Here is a 22,454-nt window from a genome sequence, read left to right as displayed (position 1 = left end):
TCAATGTCATGGAGGAGCCAGTTCTAAGTGAGAACAGAGTGGAATATTGCTTGTAGTGAGTGTTTGTGGTGGTAGTGGGGGGGGGGGTCTTAGAAGATGTCACTTCTGCCAAGTGCAGTGACGTGTGCTTGCGGTCCCAGCTACCTGGGAGGCTAAGGCAGGAGGATCATTCAAGCCCAAGAGTTTGAGCCTGCAGTGAGCTACAATGGTGCCACTGCACTACAGCGTGGGCAACAGAGCGAGACCCTCTCTTAAACAACAAACAAACAAAAAAACAAAAAAAAAAGAAGGTGCCACTTTGACTCCTTAGTGAAGGGACCAGGCATTACCAAGCAGTTATGCTTGTGCACAGGCAGTTTGATTAGTGCTGCTGGCTCTGTAGACAGCAAGGTTAAAATTAAGGGAGAAATTGAAGTTTTGCAATAGCAAGGTAGGTCTTCATTGAGTTGTAGGTTGTTGCAGGGAATTTTTCTGACAAGACAAATAGAACCTATTCTGAAGTTGGCTTGATAAGTGCTATGGCAGGAGTTGTGGCTGGACGAAAACTCAGGACTCCAGAAATGATAAGGGAAAATAGAGCTATAAAAGGAGCATTTGAGGAGCTTCTGGCTTCCCGTCGTGACTGAAATTTCTCTCAGGATCATGGAAAATATCTTGTGTTCTTACTGACTTTTAGAAGTTCTTATTGCCATACAGCAGAGTAAACAAGAGGATGCCCTTTCTGACTGTCAAAAAGCATTACCCAAGGAAAGTGGAATTGGTGCAATTTTTTCTTATGAAGAATGTAAAGAAGAGAAGTGATGATCCATCTTTAGGGGGCAGTCAAGGAATCAACCAACCGAGGTGATGGATTAGGCAGACAAGTGTCTGCCTGTCTTCTGTACTGTGGAAGGTATTCTGGAGAGTTCAAACAGAGGTAACAAAGTCTGTGAGGCAGACAAAGCTAACACAGATGGCCAAATCAGGCCACTCCAGCTCCTTTGCTTAGAAAACTTCCTGACTTCTCCTTATGCCAGCACGACACTATTTTGGTTACTGTAGCTTTGTAGTAAGTTTTGAAATTGGGAAGTGTGGATTCTTCCTAGAAATTGTACTAAATCTATAGCTATCCTTCGATGGTATTGACATCTAAGAAATGTAGGGATGTGTTTCCAATTTTTTAAGCCTTTGTTAGTTCCAACCAACAGTGTTTCATAGTGTTCAGTATATAGAAATCTCCTGCCTTCTTGCTTTATTCATTCCCAGGTAATTTATTCATTTAGATGCTATTATAAATAGAATTGCTTTCTTGAATTTCTTTTTCAGATTGTTCATTGCAGGTGTACAGAAAGACAATTGATACTTGTGTGTTGATCATAGTATACCTAGCAAATTTGTTTGTATTTGTTGCTTTTTGCAAATTCTTTGAGATTTTCTGTATGTAGGATTGTATCATTTTTTAACAGAGAAAATTTTACTTCTTCATTCTTTTGCCCATTTTAAAAATTGTATTATTTGTTTTTTTGTTGTTGTTAAGGTGTAGGAGTTTGATGTAGTCACATTAGTCTATTTTTGCTTTCATTGCTTGTGGTTTTGTTGTTATATCCAAGAAATCATTGCTGAGTCCAACATAAGGAATCTTTTCCTCTGTTTTCTTTTAGGAGTTTTATGGTTTCAGGCTTTATGATTAGATTTTAATCTATTGTGTTCTTTTTTTTTTTTTTTTTTTTTTTTGAGACAGAGTCTCGCTTTGTTGCCCTGGCTAGAGTGAGTGCTGTGGCGTCAGCCTAGCTCACAGCAACCTCAAACTCCTGGGCTCAAGTGATCCTTCTGCCTCAGCCTCCCGAGTAGCTGGGACTACAGGCATGCACCACCATGCCCAGCTAATTTTTTCTATATATATATTTTAGTTGGCCAGATAATTTCTTTCTATTTTTAGTAGAGACAGGGTCTTGCTCTTGCTCAGGCTGGTCTCGAACTCCTGAGCTCAAACAATCCGCCCGCCTCGGCCTCCCAGAGTGCTAGGATTACAGGCGTGAGCCACCGCGCCCGGCCAGATTTTAATCTATTTTGAATTAATTTTTATATGTGGTATAAGATAAGGGTCCAGCTTCATTCTTTTGCATATGGATATTCAGTTTCCTCAACAACATTTGTTGAAGAGACTGCTCTTCCCCACTGTCTTGCCTTCTTGTCAAAGATCATTTGACCATAAACACGAGTGTTTATTTCTAGGCTCTCTATTCTATTCCACTGGCCTGTTTCTTTCTGTGCCTTGTGATTGTTGTTGTTGTTGAAAACTGGACATTTGAATATTATAATGTGGTAACCCTGGAAATAATTTTCTCTCCCTTCCCTAGGGCCTTTTTTTTTTTTTTTTTTTTTTTACCATTGAAGGCTGTAATAGTCTGTTTGTTTTGTGAATTTTCCAAACTGTTTTTGAAACAGTATTCCTCATCATATGTGGTCACTAAAATCTCTGTTCCTTAGTGGCTGCTTAGTTTGTTCAGCTGGTGTTTTGATAGAGATTTTCTTGAATACTAGGAGCTGAAAACAAACAAATTACAATAAAAACATCTCTCCCAGTTTTACAGATTGGCTCTGTGCTGGAACAATCCTTTAGCACGTGGGCCTGGCTGAGACTGGGCATCAGCCTTGAGGTGAAAGTCTGGGGAATTCTGGCTTTTCTGAGCATGAACCTTTTGCTGGGCATGCATGTGGCTTTCTATATTCTCTCCTATAATTGGCTGCTTTTGAATGCTCTGATTTCACAAAGAAACTCTCTCTGTCTTTTGCCTCTGTGCCTCAGGTGGCTTATTCTATTTTTAAACCATAATATTTTCTTCAGGCCTCTGTGGATTGATAGTTTGGCTTGCAGTGTTTTTGAACAATGCCTCCCATTTTTCTGGCTTGCGTTCTGTCTTGGATGAAAGAGAGATGAATCCCTTGCATTAGTGCTTCAGTTATGCTCCAATCAGATTAGAACAGACATAAGCAATAATTTGTGAATGAGGTCTGCTCTGCTCTCTCTGAACCAGGGACCAGGCTCTCGCACTGGGAATGCAGGCTACGCCACTTCATGACCCCTGGCGTGCTGGGGAGGACATGAGGCACAGGCAAGCAAAATGCAGCAAAGCCTTCCTGCCATCTGAAGTTGGCTTTTCTTGCCCTGATGTTTGCCTAGTTGCTGTAAACCTTTCATTGTTTTTTAGAATTCAGACAAAGTTGGTTTTAACAGTTTCTCCTCGTTTCTCTATGAGGACAAGAGCTGAGAACTGCCTATTCCACCGTGTTGCTGATACCACTCTGACACTTCTTTCTTTTTTTTTTTTTGACACAAAAATTACACTAATTTATTTAAATGCACTTCTAGTTGTTATACTTCCTTCTTTATGCTCTGTTCTTGGATATGCTGTTACCTTTGTCTTGGAATGCCTCCTTCCCTCTTTACCTGAAAAATTATATTCATCCTCTAGGATCTTGTTTGAATACCATTCTTTTGGTGGAAACTTCTCTCAATCCCCATGTCTTGTTACCCTTTCTGGGTGGACACGTGCAACTCTATTACATCATGTATAACTTTTCTTACATGCACATGCTTTCCACCAGATGGTGAGCCCCTTGAAATTTACAGTGGCATCTTAGTTACATTCCCATCCATATCTCTTAAGCTCAGAGGCTGGCATGGAGCAGGTGTCCAAAAGTGGCATGTAAAATAGTTCAGATTAAGGGGATGCTCAGTGAGAACCAGATGATTGGGAATTTTTCCTGATATTGTGAGAAGATTGGTCTTGCAAGAGTGGAGAATGGGTATACTTCAGAAAACAGAAATAAAGAGGAATAGTGGGAGACATGGGGGTGGCCTAGATATATCTTTAAATTTTATAAGCCACATGCAATTAACTGTCATTGTTTTCCAGAAAATAATCTATATTTAAGCCCTTAAAGGTAGAGTAAAGGTAATAGAAATAATTTGAAACAATCAGCACATATACTTTTTATTAATAAGTTTTTAAGGCCGGGCGCGGTGGCTCACGCCTGTAATCCTAGCACTCTGGGAGGCCGAGGCGGGTGGATCGCTCGAGGTCAGGAGTTCAAGACCAGCCTGAGCAAGAGTGAGACCCCGTCTCTACTAAAAATAGAAAGAAATTATATGGACAACTAAAATATATATATACAAAAAAATTAGCCGGGCATGGTGGCGCATGCCTGTAGTCCCAGCTACTCGGGAGGCTGAGGCAGTAGGATCGCTTAAGCCCATGAGTTTGAGGTTGCTGTGAGCTAGGCTGACGCTACGGCACTCACTCTAGCCCGGGCAACAGAGTGAGACTCTGTCTAAAAAAAAAAAAAAAAAAATAAGTTTTTAAAAACACAAGGTATAGAATTGTCAAGAATTTTGGTTAACAAGATACTTCATTCACCCAAATAATTTTTATTGTTTAAAAGATTTTTTTTCCCTCAAATACATAAACAATTGAGATCTCAGTGCATTTTTTCTTAAAAAAACAACTAAATAGTTTTTTGCTTTTCCCACTTACAAACTTGCCTGATCTACTTTGGTCTTGGGGAACTCCCCCATCTTTTTGATGAACTCTGACTTTAGCCTCTGACTCTTGAGGGTGTGAGATGGCTAGCTTTGTAATGATTTTAATGAAAGCCATACCCATAAATATCTATCAGATACGCACTTACATATAAGCAGGCATAAAGTTTGTGCAACCTGTCTAGTGAATTTGATAATGCCCCAGTTTTTTTTTTAACTTTTAGTATTGCAAGTCCATCTTGCATGAAGCGTTTACTGGAGAGAGCAAAAATATTCTAATAAATTCAATGAACCGTAGAGTTGGCATCAGACCCAGAGTGTTTAGAGATGACATGTTTGCCCCTTTCCCAGTGAAGAAGAGCAGCACACAGGTGTCACACTGAAAAGTCTCCTTGTGCGGCTTTGTTCTGGCTTCCTCCTGACCCTCCAGCACCTCTGTCCTCAGGCGATCTTTGAGCTGTTTTCTGTCACTGTAGATTGCAAGCTTTTTCATAAAGGGGCAGATAGTAAGTATTTGAGGCTTTGTAGGCTGTACATGCTCTGTCACAAATACTAAACACTACTATTGTAGTGGTAGGGGAGTCATAGGAAATATGTAAATCAATGGCTGTAGATGTGTTTCAATAAACTTTTATTTACTAAAACAGGCAGAGGGGCAGATTTGACCCATGGGTTGAAGTTTGTCAAACTCTGCTATTTGCATCCTTTAGAGGTTTATATAAAAGAATCATTTAATATGTCACATTTTTTCATAATTCTTATCCTTTTTCTTGTGTTACTTTACATTCTCTCAGTGCTTGTTGTACTTTTATTTCATTTTATTTACCAATGCCTAGGAGAAGTATATTTGTATTAACAAATAAGTTGTCAATCTATAAATAAAATAAAATTAAATAAGTTACAAAAAAAAATAATATGTCACATTTTTTGGTTTGGCTTCTTTCATTTACCATAATTATTATGAGATTTATCTATGTGGTAGTGTACATCAATAGTTCATTTCTTTTTATTGCTGAATATTATTTCATGGTTTGAATATGATAAAATTTTTTGAGGTACATATTCACCTATTGATGGATATTTGGATTGCTTCCAGTTTTGGGCTATCCAAATTAAAACTACCGATAAATGTTGTGTTTGGTTCTTTGTATCTTCATGTGCTTTAATTTCTCTTGGGTAAATACCTAAAAGTAGAATGGTTGGGTCATATGGTAGGTTTATGGATAATGTTTTTAAAAACTACCAAACTGTTTTTCAAAATGATTGTACCAGTTTGCAATTCCACCAGCAGTGTACGAAAGTTCTGGTTCCTTCATATTCTTGTCAAAACTTAGTTTGGTCAGTGTTTTTAATTTTATGTATTCTAAGGTATATCGTGAAATGTCATTTTGGTTTTACTTTGCATTTTTCTAATGAATAGTGATGTTTGAGCATGTTTTCATGTGCTCATTTGCTCTTTGTTAATGTCTGTTCAAAATATTCCCCATTTTAATTGGGTTGTTTGTTTACTTATTGTTGAATTTTGAGAATCTTTAAAACAAATATTCTAGATACGAGTCTTTCATCAGATAAATGATTTGCAAATATTTTCTCCCAGTTTTTGGCTTGTCTCTACTTTTACTTAACAGTGCCTTTTAAAAAGCAGGAATTTATAATTTTGATCAAGTACAATTAATATCAAGTTTTTCCTTTTATAGATCATGCTTTTAATGTTGTATCTAAGAAATCTTTGCACAGCCCAAGATCACAGAGATTTTTTCTTATATTTTGTTCTAGAAGTTTTATAGTTATGTTTTATAATACATCTAGGCCTATAATCCATTTGCATTAAATTTTGTATATGATTAATCAACAGATCAAAGTAAAATTTCTTTTCCATATGGATATCCAATTGTTCCAGCACCATATGTGGAAAAGACTACTCCTTCACTAAACTGCTATTGAACCTTTGTCAAAAATCAATTGACCATGAATGTGTGGGTATATTTCTGGATTCTCCATTGATGAATTTATCTTGGTGTAATACCACACTGTTTTTATTATTGTTGCTTTATAATAAATCTTGAAGTGAGGTGATGTATACTCTCCAACTTTATTCTTTTTTTTTTTTCAAAGTTGTGTAGGCTATTCTAAGTCCTTTGCATTCTTATATGAATTTTAGAACCAGTTTGTTAATTTCTGCACAGAAGATTGCTTGGATTTCTACAAAACATTCTCAGCAAAAACTAAAGAAGATGTAATAAATGGAGATACATATATGTTGTGTTCATAGGTTAAAAAATTTTATAATATATTTTTAAAATGCTAATTAATTCTTCCCAAATTAATCCATATATACCACTCCCCCACCAAAGGTGCCCACACTCCAGTTCCTGGTGGTAATGTCTGTATATGTTACATAGCAAAGGAAATTTGCAGATAGAATTTAGGTTATAAACCTGAATATAGGGAGATTTTTCTGGATTATTTAGGTAGGCCCAATGAAATAATATGGGCCTAAAAATGGAAGAGGAAGATAGAAGAGTCCATTAGAGAGATGTAGCAGAACAAGAGGCAGGAGAGATTTGAAGTGTGACAGGGACTCAAGTCACCATTGCTGGCTTTGGAGGTGGAGGAAGGGGGTATGAGCCAGGATTGTGGGTGGCCTTTAGAAGCTGAGAACAGCTTTTGGGTGACAACCAGCAAGGAAACAGGGACTCCAGTTTTACAGTTGCAAGGAATTGAATTATGTCAACAACCTGAGTGAGCAAGGAAACAGATTCTTTCCCAGAGCTTCCAAAAAGGAATATGGCCCTGCGAACACCTTGACTTTGGCTTTATGAGACTCTAATCAGACACCCTGCTGTGAACCCACCATACTCTGACCTATGAAAACTGTGATATAATAAATAAGTGCTATTTTAAGCCACTATATTTATGATAATTTGTTATAGCAGCTATAGAAAACTGTATGCTTTTTATGTGTATAGAATCTATGCTCATGTCACTGATATTATTCTTAATATTGGCAATTTTGTCTTCTTACATTTTGTCCTAAAAGTTTATCAATCTTACCAATCTTCTCAAAGAATGAGATTTTGGTATCATTACTTTTTTCTAATACTTTTCCATTTTCTATTTCATGGGTTCCTGCTGTAATCTTTATTATTTGTATTCTTCTATTTATTTTGGGTTTCATTTGCTCTACTCAGTAAGAAAAAAAATCAACAGACTATTTGAACAAAAACTTTGTGAAAGAAGATACATGAATGGCAAATAAGTACACGAATAGATGTTCAACATCATTAGTCACTAGGGAAATGTAATTTGAAACCACAATAAGGTACCACTTCACTTCCATTGGAATATCTAAAATCAAGAAAGCTGACCAAGTCTTGGTGAAGATGTGGAGGAACTAGAATTCTCATACACTGCTGGTAGCATTGTAAAATGGTACAATCATTTTGGAAAATAGTTTTGAAGTTTCTTAAAACATAAATGTTCCATATAACATTCTGTAATGTTAACTTATCATATGATCCACCCATCCTGTTCCTAAGTATTTACCCAAGGGAACGGAAAGCTTATGCACATGTAAAGAATTGTATATGAAAAAATGTTCATGCATGTTCATTTGAAATAACCAAAAAAATGGAAACAATCCAAACGTCTGTTAATAGGTGAATGGTATGTACGTTGTAGCATATCCATACAATGGCATACTGTTAAACAATGAAAAAGGGAATGAACTATTGATCCACACATTAACATTGAAGGATCTTAAAATGATTATGCTGAATATTGATTTTTTTGTCTGGATGATCTGTCCATTGAGAAGCAGTCAGACAAAAATTGTGTCTATATAATTTATACAAAATCTGCACTTATAGAAAATATAGAAAATGTAAACTAATCTATAGTGAAAGAAAAGAGATGAATGGTTCACTGGGAGTGTGTGGGGGTGACAAGAGGAGCCAGAAGGGATACAAGAACATGGGCATGAATAAACTTCTTGGGGTGATGGGTAAGTTCATTATCTTGATTGTAGTGTTGGTTTCATAAATATACACATAAGCCCAAATGGAAATTGTACTTTTTAAATATATGCAGTTTGCAGTATGTCAATTATCCTCAATAAAGAAAAAAGAAATCAGAAGATAAAAAATTAATTGGCATGTTAACAACTATATCTATATGTCCCTTTACTTATTTTTCAGGATGGATTGCTATTCTGGGTGCCATCTGGTTGCTAATATTAGCTGATATTCATGATTTTGAGATAATTCTACACAGAGTGGAATGGGCAACCCTTCTATTCTTTGCAGCGCTCTTTGTTCTGATGGAGGTAAGATTTTGGAACTTTTGCATTATGGTCTTTTATCTGATATTTGTATTTTATGTGTTATTTAGTGAATGAAGAAAGCCTAAGTCCGTAAGTCTCTCCACATATTCCCTAAGTGCAAAATAATGGAGATAGTGATTAGATTATTTCAAGTTAACCAACTTTTTACCTCAGCCATCTAAATATTTCCATAAAATTGTTTATTTGATTGCTTTTTAAAAAAATCTTGAGTTATCTTTGTGGCTTGTAAACAACTTCTTCTTCTTTTTTTTTTTTTGTCTGCCTTTATCAATTTTAATTAAGTTTCTGAAACCAAAAGGAATGCCTTGGAAAGACAAGGTGCATGTTGATGGGATGCTGGGAGGGTGTGTGTGGGGGAGCCCCGCCCTGCCACCTGGTCTTGCTGAGATGCTCAGCTGAATCAGTTTGGGGTGGGGGCAGCCGGTTTTCACTGGGGACTCCTCTACTGCCACATGCGGGTCTCATTGCTTTCTCCCCCTGTTTCCTCGGAGCCCTCCCAACTCGTTCCGTCAGCCTTCCAAGCTTAACATGCTGGCAACAGGGTACACAGCCTCTGCCTCTGGGGGACATCTGGCCCTGGAGACACGTGCTTTGTCCTTTTGAACACTGGCCTTCACTCTACAGCTGGTCAGGCCTTGCCTGGAGACAGGCCTGGTGTGCCAATTCTGGCCAATCAGCCTTTTGACCGCCTAGCTGCAGCCCCAGCCACATGGGATTACACTGAGCAGTTAGTTAGAAATCAGAACCTATCAGTTCAAATTCCGTGGTTCTTAATCAGTATTGCACATTACAGTTGCTTGGGGAGATTTTCCAAAATGCATATATCCTGGTCTCTTTCTGGGAGGTTGTGTTTGATAAATCAAGGGTTCAAGGCATCTATATTTTTTGGGAGAGGTGGTTGCAGGGTCCTGTGTGATTCTGAGAGATACCAGTGGAGAACCACTGGCCCAGATGGACCATTGTAAGTAAAGAAAGGGTGGAGTGTATCCACTCGTGGTGAATTGTCTAAGATGGTCAGTCTTGTGAAAGCAGAGGAAAGGATGGTGGCTGCCAGGGGCTGAGGAGAGGGACATACAGCTCAAAGGGTATAAAGTTCCAGTTATGCAGGATGAAAAAGTTCTGGAGATTTGCTGTTGACACAATACCTGCATAGTTTAACGGTACAGTACTGAGCACTTTAAAATATGTCAAGAGGATAGATCTCAAGTTAACTGTTCTTACTACAAAACAACACAACACAACCCAGGAGAAAAGAAGGACATTTTTGGAGGTGATGGGTATGTTTAGCACCTTGGTTGTGGTGATGGTATCATGAGTGTCTTCATAATTATTGTAGATCAGTTATATTTATATCATATTAATATCTCATCTCTCTTTCCCAAAGACAGCTGCCTGCCCAACACACGCATATTTACATCAGGAGGTCAAATGCTCTTGATGTTGGTTATTCATGTCTTTTAGAATTTTTGTTAGTCTTGGTAGAAGTTTGTCAGTTTTATTGATTTTCCTTAAAGAAATAGCTTTTATTCCTCACTGATTTTTCTTTATTATTTTTATATTTTAATTCTATTAATTTCTGCTATGATCTTTATTGTTTCTTTCCTTTGGCTTGCTTTTGGTGTATTTTATTCTTTATTTTGCTATTTTTTTAATTGAAGGAGGTAGGAAGTTAGTTTATTAATTGAGATTTCCCCTCTTTTCTGATGTTAGCATTTAGTGCTATAAAATTTTCTCTCAGTTCTGCTTCAGTTGCATCTTACATATTTTGATATGTTGTATTTTCATTAACATTCAGTTCTATATATTTTAAAATTTACTATGAGACCTCTTTTTTGACCCATGGATTATTTGTTGTTTGGTTTCCATGTGTTAGAGATTTTTATATTGTCTTTCTGTATCTACTTCTAGTTTTATTTCATTACAGCTGGATGGTTTCAATTGTTCATTTGTTGAGGTTTGTTTTATGACTCAGAATATGATCTATTGTGGTATCTACAGGGTCCTGGAACCAACCTAACACAAGAACTGAACGTCTTTATTTTCTGTTTGTTTCCTCCGTTTCTAATACCTATGTTTCTCTTTTCTTGACCTCCTGTGTGTTACCTGAACTTTCTTTAGGATTATATTTTAATTTATTTATAGTATTTTTGAATGTATAGTTTGTGTAGTTTTTGGAATGGTTGCTCAGAGGACTACAATATGCATATGTGGTATGAGAGTTTATTTACCACTTGAGTGAAATATGGAAATCTCACTTCCATTGAGATTCCTTCACTTTCTCTTGAGTATCAGATAGTATTATAATTTTTGTTTCGATCATCAAATATGATTTATAAAATTCATGAGGAAAGAAATAGTGTATTGTATGTACAAATATTTATGTACTTTCTGTTGTTCTTTTTCATTTCTTATGCTCCACAATTACTTATAATTTTCTTTATGTTGAAAGAACTTCTTTTAGCCAATCTTTAAGGGCAGGTTTGCCAGTAACAAATTTTCTTAATTTTCCTTCATTTGAGAGTGTCTTTATTTCCTATTCTCTCCTAAAGGATAGTTTCACTGGATATAGAATGTATGATTGACTTTTTTTTCCTTTCAGCACTTAAAAAATGATGTACCATTTTCAACTGTTCCTCATAGTTTCAGATAAGAAATTTGCTGTCATTTGAATTTGTGTTCCCTTATAGGTAATACATAGTACTCATAGTACTCTCTTGCTGCTTTCAAAAAAAAAATTTTATCTTTATTTTTTTAAAGTTTATGATTTGTTTTGATGTGGATTTCTTTGGGTTTATCCTGTTATCATGTTCCCAGGGTTTGCTCAGCTTCTTGACTCTATAGGTTTGTGTCTTTTGCTGAATTTGAGAAAATTTAAGCTTTGATTCCTTAAAGTACTTTTTTAACTTCACTCTAATTCTCTTCTCCTAAAACTTCAGTAATGTGAATATTAGATCTTTTTTTTAATAGTCCCACAGGTCCCTGAGGCTCTATTCCCCCCACTTTTAAAAAACCACTGTTCTCTTTGTTGTTTAAATTGGGTGAATTCAATTGCTCTTTCCTCAAGTTCACTGATTCTTTCCTCTATATCTCTGTGCTACTATTGAGTGCATATCAAGAGATTTTTTTAAACATTTCCGTTATTGTATTTTTGTTCTATAATTTCCATTTGGTTCCTTTTTATGGAACTTCTCTTTCTTCACTTTTTTTTCCATTTGTTTCAAGAGAATTTTGTAACTGATGTTGAGACATTTTTATGATGGCTGCTTCCAAATCTGTTTTAGATAATCCAACATCTGATTCATCTCAGTGTTGGCATCAGTTGACTGTCTTTTCTCATTCAAGTTGTGATTTTCTTGGTTTCTGATATGACAGGTGACTTTTTATTGTATCTTGGATATTTTATCTATTATTTTAGGAGACACTGAGTCATACCTAAATCCTTTATTTCAGCAGGCAGTCACCCTGTTTAAGTTGAGCACGCGGGTTATGGATTACTTCTGTGGTCTATGGTTCAAGTGAAAGTTTGGTTTTCAGACATTAGCAGTGCTACTTTGGTCTATTTGGCCACCTTTGTTGGCAGGTCTCCTATTATCTTCCTTGCCAGAGGGCCATGACCCCTGGTGGTGTTCTACCCAGAGGAGGAACAAGTCCACCTAGCTGCCTTCTCTTGCTATATTGGGGGTGGATTGGACAGGAAATACTGCTTCGGTATTTCCTGACCTGTACATGTGCTGCTCCTAGTGTCCTGGGGCCCCAAACAAATTTACTCTCCTTTCACCACCTTTCAGAATTCTCTTTTAGTTGCTTCTTGCTTTATTGCCAGGGTGTGTAATTATGCATGGCAGGAGGAACAGGGAGAAAGAGGTTTATTCCATTTTGTCTGGACTAGAAGTCCCCTGAAATTGCCCATTCCCTTATTTTAATATCTGTTACTTTGTTTTTAGTTTGTTTCTAGTAAAGAACATATAATTGGATCTAAATTTAAAACATTTTTTGTTATGCCATATATCTGATATATTGTTATATTTCTTTGAAATTTCTTCTTCCCATGTACTGATGTAGTATATTGTTAAAATTTCTTTGCATCTCTTTTTCCAGTGTTTTGAAGTTATAGATAATAGTTGTATTCTTTTACCTGTTAGCTTAAAAATTTTACAAAAATATATTTAAACCTGTCTTTATAAATCCTGGAAATCAAACAAGAGTTGTCAGTTGTTTTAGTGTTCTGCTAGAGATTAAGCGGATTTATGGACGTCTCAGCAGGCTTTCATTTGAGAATCTTGAATGAGATACTGCTTTCTCTTTTGCTCTGTAATATTGAAAAGTTAGACCTGAAGTGCCACTTGGATTTTTTTTTTTTTTTTTTTTGAGACAGAGTCTCACTCTGTCACCTGGGCTAGAGTTCTGTGGCATCAGCCTAGCTCACAGCAACCTCAAACTCCTGGGCTCAAGTGAGCCTCTTGCCTCAGCCTCCCGAGTAGCTGGGACTACAGGCGTGAGCCACCATGCCTGGCTAATTTTTTCTATATATTTTTAGTTGTACAACTAATGTCTTTTTATTTTTAGTAGAGATGGGATCTCGCTCTTGCTCAGGCTGGTCTTGAACTCCTGAGCTCAAACAATCCACCCACCTCGGCCTCTTAGAGTGCTAGGATTACAGGCATGAGCCACCACACCTGGCCACTTGGATCTTTTTGAGAAAACTTTTGAACAGCAGATTTCTTTCTGTGCTGCTGAAAATACCACTTATTTTCTTAGCATCTTTGGCAAGAACAATAGCATTTGGTGGTTTTGACAGCAGCATGTTGTTCTTGTTGCACTTGGAATAAAATCCAGGGCCTCAACCACAGATTGTAAAGATGTGAGTGACCTGGCCGCAAATGCCACTTAGGCATTATTTTCAGCCACATGTTCCCTTGCTCACCGGAGCCCAGCCACAATGTACTTCTTACTAGGTGAATATGCATTTGTACTTGTCTCCTCTACCTGGGATGCTCTTCCCAACCATGCTGGCAGCTGGTTCACCCCTCCAAGTGTCTGCTCAAATATCCACCCTCAAGGAAGCCTTCCTTGGCCTTGTGGAAAGAGCTCTCCCCATCACTGTTAGCTCATTACTCTGTTTTCCTTTCCTTCCAGCAGATTATTATCTATTATACATTGTAATAATGCTATAATATACGCTTGTGTATATGTGAATGTCTGTGTGTGTATACGTGTGTGCGTGTGCAATATATGATTATATAAATTGCTTTTTGTGTGTCTCCTTTCACCGGAACATAAGCTCCAGGAGATCAGCAAACATGTCTGTCTTGGTCACTGCTGAATCCCCAGTTCTCATAACAGTGCCTGCCACATTGTAAGCACTCAATAAATATTTGTCAAGTAAATACAGAAATGAATGAGACTGACCAATATATCAGGAGGATTGCACATTTATGAAATACTTATGTTTATAAATCAAACTGTGTTTCCAGAGGTATGACCGTCATTCATAATGATTTTCACAGGTTTTGTGTGGAGAGTGGTTCCCAGATGGATTCATCTAAGAAGGTTTCTTGTGAGGATATATTTATCAGAATCTTAAGCTGAAAAGAAAGAAAAATATAATTTTGTTATTTCTCAGCAGTGTTAGAAAGCTTTGGTGATTTCTTGGTCCCTAAGTGACTGGATTCTCCATATCAGCATGTTCGTGCTTTGTGTTCATTTCCTCCTTTGGGTGTCTAGGAAGTGTGGAAAGGTGTCACATGGGGCTGGATTTATGTGTGTCTCTGCCAGTGGGGAATCTTTAGTTGTACCAAGGCTCTGTCCTTGAAAGTAATAATAGTGCTAATAATAGGCAGGGTAAACCTCTAATTTATAGGTTGAGTATAACAATTCCATGTTGCTAGTTAATAATTCTTGCCAAATTCCAAACCAGGCTCCCCTGCAGCCTTCCAAGTTTTCCTTGGCTATTCGTCATTTTCTTGTATATAAGTTACTTTTTTTTTTTTAATTTATTTTTTTTTTTTTTGAGACAGAGTCTCACTCTGTTGCCCAGGCTAGAGTGAGTGCCGTGGCGTCAGCCTAGCTCACAGCAACCTCAAACTCCTGAGCTCAAGGGATCCTCCTGTCTCAGCCTCCCGAGTAGCTGGGACTGCAGGCATGCACCACCATGCCTGGCTAATTTTTTCTATATATATTTTTAGCTGTCCATATAATTTCTTTCTATTTTTAGTAGAGATGGGGTCTCGCTCTTGCTCAGGCTGGTCTCGAACTCCTGAGCTCAAACGATCCGCCCACCTCGGCCTCCCAGAGTGCTAGGATTACAGGCGTGAGCCACCGCGCCCGGCTTATAAGTTACTTTTTGGTATTAGTTATTTTTACTCATAAACCCTAGGGCTTATAACATAAAAGTCATATGGCTTTTATATTCTCAACTGTCTTGAAAATGTTAAGGTCTGAGAAATAACATAATGTGAAGGAGTGAAAGAAAGTTCATTCACTGTAAAAATTAATTGCAGGGAGTGCTGTTAAAGAGCACAGTTGCCTGTGTGTCCTTTGCCCTGCAGGGCACCCATAAGTTCAGTTTATGAGTTCAGAAACACCAATGGCTCATTCTTCTTGCCTTTGGGGAAAAAATAGCAAATCTAGAAACCACTCCCTTAAAAAAATAAAACTAAACAAATGAAAACACAAAAACAAAACAAACCAAAAAACACTATCCAAGAAAACCGCAACAAAAATAAATTTCGTTTTATTCCTTTAATTTAGTGTTTTCCAATAATTATTCAGGTCACTTCTGATGTTTCTCTTACATGGAATATAAAAATAGATAGGATTAGTTTTTAAATTATGGATGACTCTAAGTGGATCTCTAATTCCAATGTAAAGGAGCAAAAGAACAAGTTTATTTTTAGAAAATGAGTGTGATCACCTAGTTTTTCTGCCAGGAACATGAACACCAGGGTCATTTAACTGTAGCTTTCTCTTATATCTGAGTCTCTAAGGAAATGCTGTCTTGCAAACAAGATGTTTAGTGAGGATACAGGGAAGATTCATGCATAATTCTGGAGGAAAATTGACACACAGGCATTTTGATTTGTAAATGTTTGCAGCAAAGATGACTTATAATGAGCTCTTTATCAATTTTGATAGTCTTTCTAACCTTGCTATGACATTCTCCCAAAATAATATATTCAAATTATAATATATTCAAAATGTTTGTGAAAATAGCTAAATATATCAACTGTTAAACATGTAAGAACTTTCAATATGTTTTAGAGGTTTAAAAAAAAACAGATTTGTTTTGCTCAGGTCAGATTTTGATGGAGATGACTTTAAAATAAGACAGGACATCATCAGAGGAAAAATCAGCAAAGGAAGGCAGTCACAGGGCATCTGGTAAGAGGAACCCCAAAGAGCACATGACTGTCTACTCGACTTCTTGAATATCAGTGTACTTGTGCCTCTACCTTGGTATAACTGATGGTCATGGAGAGTTTTAAGAGTTTCCTTTCAAATTCTGGCTGGAGTCAGGCAGACCAGCATCCTTTTCTCCTCATCCAGAGTTGCTGTATGATGTAGGTTGACCTCCCTCATCCTGGGTAGGGCTCCAAGGTGGGCATGAGGCCCTCCCTATGTTCTTGCCTGTGTCCCTAGGTGGTGATTAAGGATATATAGATCAGTTAGGGGATTTGGCACAGGAAAAGTATCACATCTAATTTATTTTTAAGTCTAGATATTGACTGAAAAAGACTGTTTTAACTGGGTTTCATAGTAAGCAAAAATGTTGAGTTCCAATTCTGCTATGGAGGTGTAAACCTATTAAAGTCCATACCTCCCTCTGAATACACTAAAACTCTGGACAAAACACAAAAATCAACTACCTGTGGACTCTTTGATGAACAAAAAGAATTACAAAGTTTTAAAACTTTCAAATTTTTGTATCTTTTATGTCTTTGGAAAATTGTATGTATTTGGGTTTTATATTTTTAATCCAGTCTGACAATCTTTATCTCTTAAGTAAAACATATATTCTATTTATCTGTGTTATGTTACTGATACATTTGGTTTTAAATCTGCCATCTTTTTTTTTTTATGAGTTCTATCTTTTATATTTTTATTTTCATTCTCCTTTCTTGATTATTTTCTTTGATTGAGAATTATTTAAAATTCTGTTTTCCCTTTCCTGGCAGTTATATACTCTTAATACTTTTAGTGGTTTAGTGTCATCTAGACATGGCAGCCTTTATCCTTAACTCATCAAGGACCAATGTTAATTGGTACTTTTACGCTCTTCAACCATTAGTTTATTTAAACAAAATTCTTCTTCTATATTCTGTATCTATGAATTCTCCCTCATGCAGTTTTGGGGTCTGTCTAAATCTGTCTTGGTTGCTTCTGCTCTCATTCCTAATGTCTTCCTGTGTTCTTGGTGATCCTAGACTATAATCTTGTTACTTCATCTCAATCTGTGGGACTCCCAAGGGCCTGCATTTGGGTACTTTCTTCTAGCAACTGCTTGTGTCTGCTTCTGCTAGATGCCAGGGGTTAATTTCAGAGCATTTCGAGGATCTTATCTCAGTGTGAGACACCTTGTCAGGGCCTGCAGCCTCACTGATGCTCACGCCTCCTCCCACTTCTGTGCTTGATCAGCCTCAACATTCAAAGTGACTCCATCCCTCTCTGCCACCCAAGTCTCCCAGCTGCAGGAAACATTTTCACAGGGAGAGAGATTCCCTGGAAAGCTTTACACTGTCTTAATAATCCAGGATGCTCTAAAAAGTGTGTTTTATCCACGATCTATTTGTTTGGCTGCAGAAGGGACCCTTAGTCCATCATTTTGAAAGAAGTGGTAGCAGCGATTTATGGTATTGATTTATTTCCATGGGACGAGATGAGAATGTCAGACAATTGCTGAATCAGCATTTCTGTGACAGAAGAATAATGATGTTTCATATCATGATTTATGCTACATAATCATCTCTTCACTGTATAAATTGATGGAGGAGACAAGTGATATATATCATCTTCAGCTATATATAAACTTTAGTTTGTGAAATATGTAATATTATACATATTTACAACTTTAGGCTTGATGGAGGTGCTACATAATTATTTCATTTGTCACTTTATAAGAGTACAAGATATTTGCGTTTTCTTCTTTTGACTTTTTTAAAGAGATCAATTATTTTGAGCTGAGTTGTTAGATGCAGTGTTGAAGTGTTTTGAAGATTTTACTTTATTTTTGTCTTCTTATACTACGTATTATAGACTGTGATATTTGGGATAATTGTATGACACTAAATATGTAAACATATAGTTGTCTACAGGCACACATCAAGCTGCACACACAGTACTCTTGTGTGTATGTGTATGGGGTGCATATACACCTAGAACGAGCTCTATTTGGTATTTGACAGAATGTTGTAATCTGGTTTAGGCCTCTTTTTTCTTTCAATTGATAGTAGCTAACAAAATTAAAGGTGTGGCAACCTTTAATTTTTTATACACTGCTGGTGGGACTGCAAACTAGTGCAACCCCTGTGGAAAGCATTATGGAGGTATCTTAAACAGATTCAAGTAGACCTGCCATTCGATCCAGCAATCCCATTATTGGGCATATACCCAAAGGAAAAAAGGTCATTCTGTAACAAAGACACATGTACTCGAATGTTTATAGCAGCAGAATTCACAATAGCAAAGATGTGGAAACAACTCAAATGCCCATCAATACTTGATTGGATTAGTAAGCTGTGGTATATGTATACCATGGAATATTACTCAGCTATAAGAAATAATGAAGATACGACATCTCTATGGTTCTCCTGGAGAGAGTTGGAACCCATTATATTAAGTGAAGTATCCCAAGAATGGAAAAACAAGCATCACATGTACTCACCAGAAAATTGGTTTCCCTGATCATCACCTAAATACACATCTGGGAACGACACCAATCGGATATCAGACTGAGGGGGGGGAGGTGGGGGAGGGGATGGGTGTATGCCTACACAATGAGTGCATTGCACACCGTTTGGGGAATGGTCATGCTTGAAGGTGCTGACTCGGGAAGGGGGGTTGGGGAAGGGAGGGATATATACCTACATGATGGGTGCAACGCGCACTATCTGGGGAACGGACACGCCTGGAGCTCTGACTTGGGGGGAAAGGCAGTACATGGACAACGTATGTAACCTGCAGTTCTGTATCCCCCATAACAATAAGATGAAATAAAAAAAATTTATTTATTTTAATAAAATTTGAATTATGATAAATTGGTGGTTGTTAACAGGGGGTGATTTTACCCCCCAGGGGACATTGGCTTTGTCTGGAGACATTTTTGGTTGTCACCTTGGTGGTAGGAGAGGCGCCACTGGCATCTGGTGGGTAGAGGCCAGGAATGCTGCTCAACATTTTATGACCACAGGTCAGTACCCCCAACGAAGACGGATCCAGCTCCAAATGTCAGCAGTGCGGAGGACGAGGAATGCTGCTCTGAATAGATTATCCTTTTGATTTAGTTGATGTAAAAGCCATAGCTTTTAAAGGAAGAGCAACTGACAACTGTACAGATGGACTGGGATTCTTAAACTTATATTTAAACATGGTCAAGCTGATGTTTTCAACTTGTATAGTTAGTTCTTCAGCATGATCAAACCACAGTGGAAAGGCCACACACTGGGCAGGCGCTGGACGGCCACATCCATCTTCCTCCAGTGTCTTCCCCCCAGATACAGCCTGGGTCTCAGAGCACCCTCTCCTGTACAGACACCGCGGCGGCAGCCGAACACAGTGGCTCCTGCGCTTCCATGTTCTTTCTTCTAATCTTCTTTCCTACCTTTCCCTGGGTACAGTTTTCTGAATCTGCCCACTACTGTGAAAATAGTTACACGCCAGTTAAATAGACCCTTCCTTCCTTTCTTTGAAGGTTATAGAAACCTTGTATTTTCTTTTTATTCTTCTTTAACTGTGATGTTTAACTTTAAAGAAGAAATTGGAAGTGCAACTTACTTGAAAGACCTGTATGGTGTGACCTTCCGTTACATACGATTGAGCGGTGGCCTCAGACACAGATCTTGAAGAGATTGCCTTCCATTCAAATTTAAATTTAACATGGACGTTGCCTCAAATCAATGAGGAATTTCTGCTTCTGCTTTTGGACTTTTTTTCTCCATGAATCTTCCTTGTGCATGTATGATAGTAAATTATTTATAGACTATGTATTTGAGTCTGATCTTTTATAAGAAGCAAGAGTCTGGGCTTACCTTATGTTCACTTCTTTTCGTTTTAAAGACATTTAAAAAAAATCTTGCATATTTTCTCAGTTTTAAACTGATTCTCACCATACATCCTTTCTTCTAGGCGTTGGCACATCTCCACTTAATAGAATATGTCGGAGAACAGACTGCTTTGCTAATAAAGGTACAATAAATGCTGTAACAGAATGTGCTCCAGCCACTGTGCTTTAATTTTGTTAAAAAAAATCTGTGAAGAACTGGTCACATTAATTATGTAAAAAGGTACAGCAGGGAACCTATTTTATCCTGTGTAGCCTAGAGATGAAGGGAAACTTTTTTCTCAAAGAATACATAATTACAGATGCCTGCTATTTTGCTTTTAGCCTTTAGTTAATGTCTAAGGAGAGCAGGTGACACTGTCTCAGCAAATGAGCACTGCAGATGTCCTGATCCCACGCTCTGCTGGGCCGTGAGACTGGTGTGACCAGTGTGGCAGCCGCCAGATGTGGTTGAGGGGCGGGGTCGAACTGCCTCCATTTTGACAGGCTTGTTGGCTTGGGTGTGGCTGGAAATTGCTCCCAGCAGTCACTTGCAGAAACCCAGGAGCTCAGGCTCCTGGTGTGGGTGTGGCCCTACTTTGCACATCTTGTCTGCTTTGGTCTTGTAAGAGGAAAAACTGACACCCCTCTGAGTCTCACCTGCCATAGGATTGGATCCTAAGTGCATGTGATTCAACAATGCAGCTGCTATTATTTGCTCTTTCCAGATGGTTCCGGAGGACCGGCGCCTTGCAGCCGCCATCATCCTGGTGGTCTGGGTCTCAGCCTTGGCCTCGTCCTTGATTGACAACATCCCGTTCACCGCTACTATGGTGAGTCACACGTTGCCCTGTGTTGAAGGCTCAGCTTCATCCTGGACATAATCTAGGGCTTACCCTTCCTTCCTAAGGAAGCAGAGAATGAAACCTGCCCTTTTGCCATGCTGACAGGTGTAGAGGACAAAATGTGGGCAGAGCCCAGGGCAGCTGAGCAGGGAGTACTGAGAGCCCAGATGGCAGGCAGGAGCTAAGGGTCTGCAGCCACGGTAGACAGCCAGTCCTGGGGTCACCAATTGTTTAGGGGTTGTCCCCACTGAAAGCTGCCACTTCTCCTGGAAGATTGCGAGACAACCAAAGACAGAGGCTTCCACCTTCATCCCCTATGAATGCAGAAGCTGTTCTAACCAGCCTGTGCAGTTTCCGGTGCTTAGCCTGGGCAGGATTTTTAATTCTCTGTGTGGTCCTAAACCTCAGCTGAGATGGGAAGTACACAAGACAGGCTTTTAATAGGCCCAATGAGCCCTATTCTGGTGTGCTTCTGACATTAGGGATTGCTCAGCTCAGGGCAGGACCTGTGAGCCCTGGTGTAGCAGCGTAAAGGCAGGAGCAGCAGCTTGCATACAAGAAGCTGGATCCTGTTAAAAACATCTGCGATCCCAGGTGTCCTGGGCACGGGAACAGGAGCCTAGTGAACACTCCTCATGGCAGGACGCTGGACAGAGGAGTTCTCTGTTCTCGTGACCCTGCAGGCCCCCCTCTTACCTGTACAGAACAGCCCATGTGAGGGGGCTCCCAAGACATTCCATCACCCTGTGTCACAGTTGGAACAATGGGACGCGAAGGACTGGAAAGGTGGAACTGGCTGTGGGAGGCGGGGGTGGGCCGGCTCTGCAGCACTTCCCTCGCACAGCACAGACCTTGGGGGACCCGGGACTCCGCAGCCCTCACTAAGAGCCTGGAGTTCACAGTTCCTGCCCCGGGTGACCCTCTAGTTGTCTCCCGGCTGTTGCTCTCCTTCCAAGGTCGGGGTTTGGTAATCCTTAACTAATTCTGTGGCCCTGTGAAGTCCCAAAGTAGGGAAGTTGTGTGACTGTCGTCAAATGTCCTGGTTTGGGCTCAGTGGGCTCCACCTCTCCCTGAGCCCCAGGCGGGCTAATGCCTCTGTCGGAGTTGCCCTTAAGGGGGTTGTCAGCTCCTGAGACAGCAAGATTTTTGTGCGCACTTATCCTGTGCTCAGATGAAACAGTCTGCAGAGACTTAGTGCGTCTGAACTCAGCGAGGCCACGGGACCCAGGATTGAGTCACAAGCCTTGATCTCTTCCTTCTGGCCCCACGTGCTCACAGCTGAAAGCCCCACATTCTGGGTCGGCTTCAGGGGTTCAGGACCCAGATCCTTTCTGGGACTGAATTGGAGGAGCCCTAGTGTTGGGAATTTATGTTGCTCCATTTTCTAAAAATTGGACACTTTTCACATTTTTGTTTCCCAAATTTTAATGGCTACTTAAGTTTTAACTTTAAAAAATAAATCAAAGGAATCAGAGAAGATAGTACTACAAA

The 22,454-nt window shown here is 38.8% G+C and overlaps 1 protein-coding gene across 2 annotated transcripts in view; it reads left to right on the top strand.

The window, feature by feature from the left end:
- The window catches only part of OCA2 (OCA2 melanosomal transmembrane protein), a 200,529-nt gene that overhangs the window by 105,869 nt on the left and 72,206 nt on the right, over positions 1-22,454 (top strand). For both annotated transcript variants that reach the window (XM_069465829.1, XM_069465830.1), the window contains 3 exons: positions 8,719-8,846; positions 20,205-20,264; positions 20,847-20,951. In XM_069465829.1, the coding sequence (XP_069321930.1) occupies positions 8,719-8,846; positions 20,205-20,264; positions 20,847-20,951 (293 nt within the window). The remainder of the gene's footprint in view (positions 1-8,718; positions 8,847-20,204; positions 20,265-20,846; positions 20,952-22,454) is intronic.

The sequence above is a fragment of the Eulemur rufifrons genome, chromosome 3 (assembly GCF_041146395.1).
Source record: "Eulemur rufifrons isolate Redbay chromosome 3, OSU_ERuf_1, whole genome shotgun sequence".
Classification (NCBI taxonomy): Eukaryota; Metazoa; Chordata; class Mammalia; order Primates; family Lemuridae; genus Eulemur; species Eulemur rufifrons.
The sequence above is the reverse complement of the archived record's forward strand: the minus strand, read 5'-3'. Positions and strand labels throughout refer to the sequence as shown.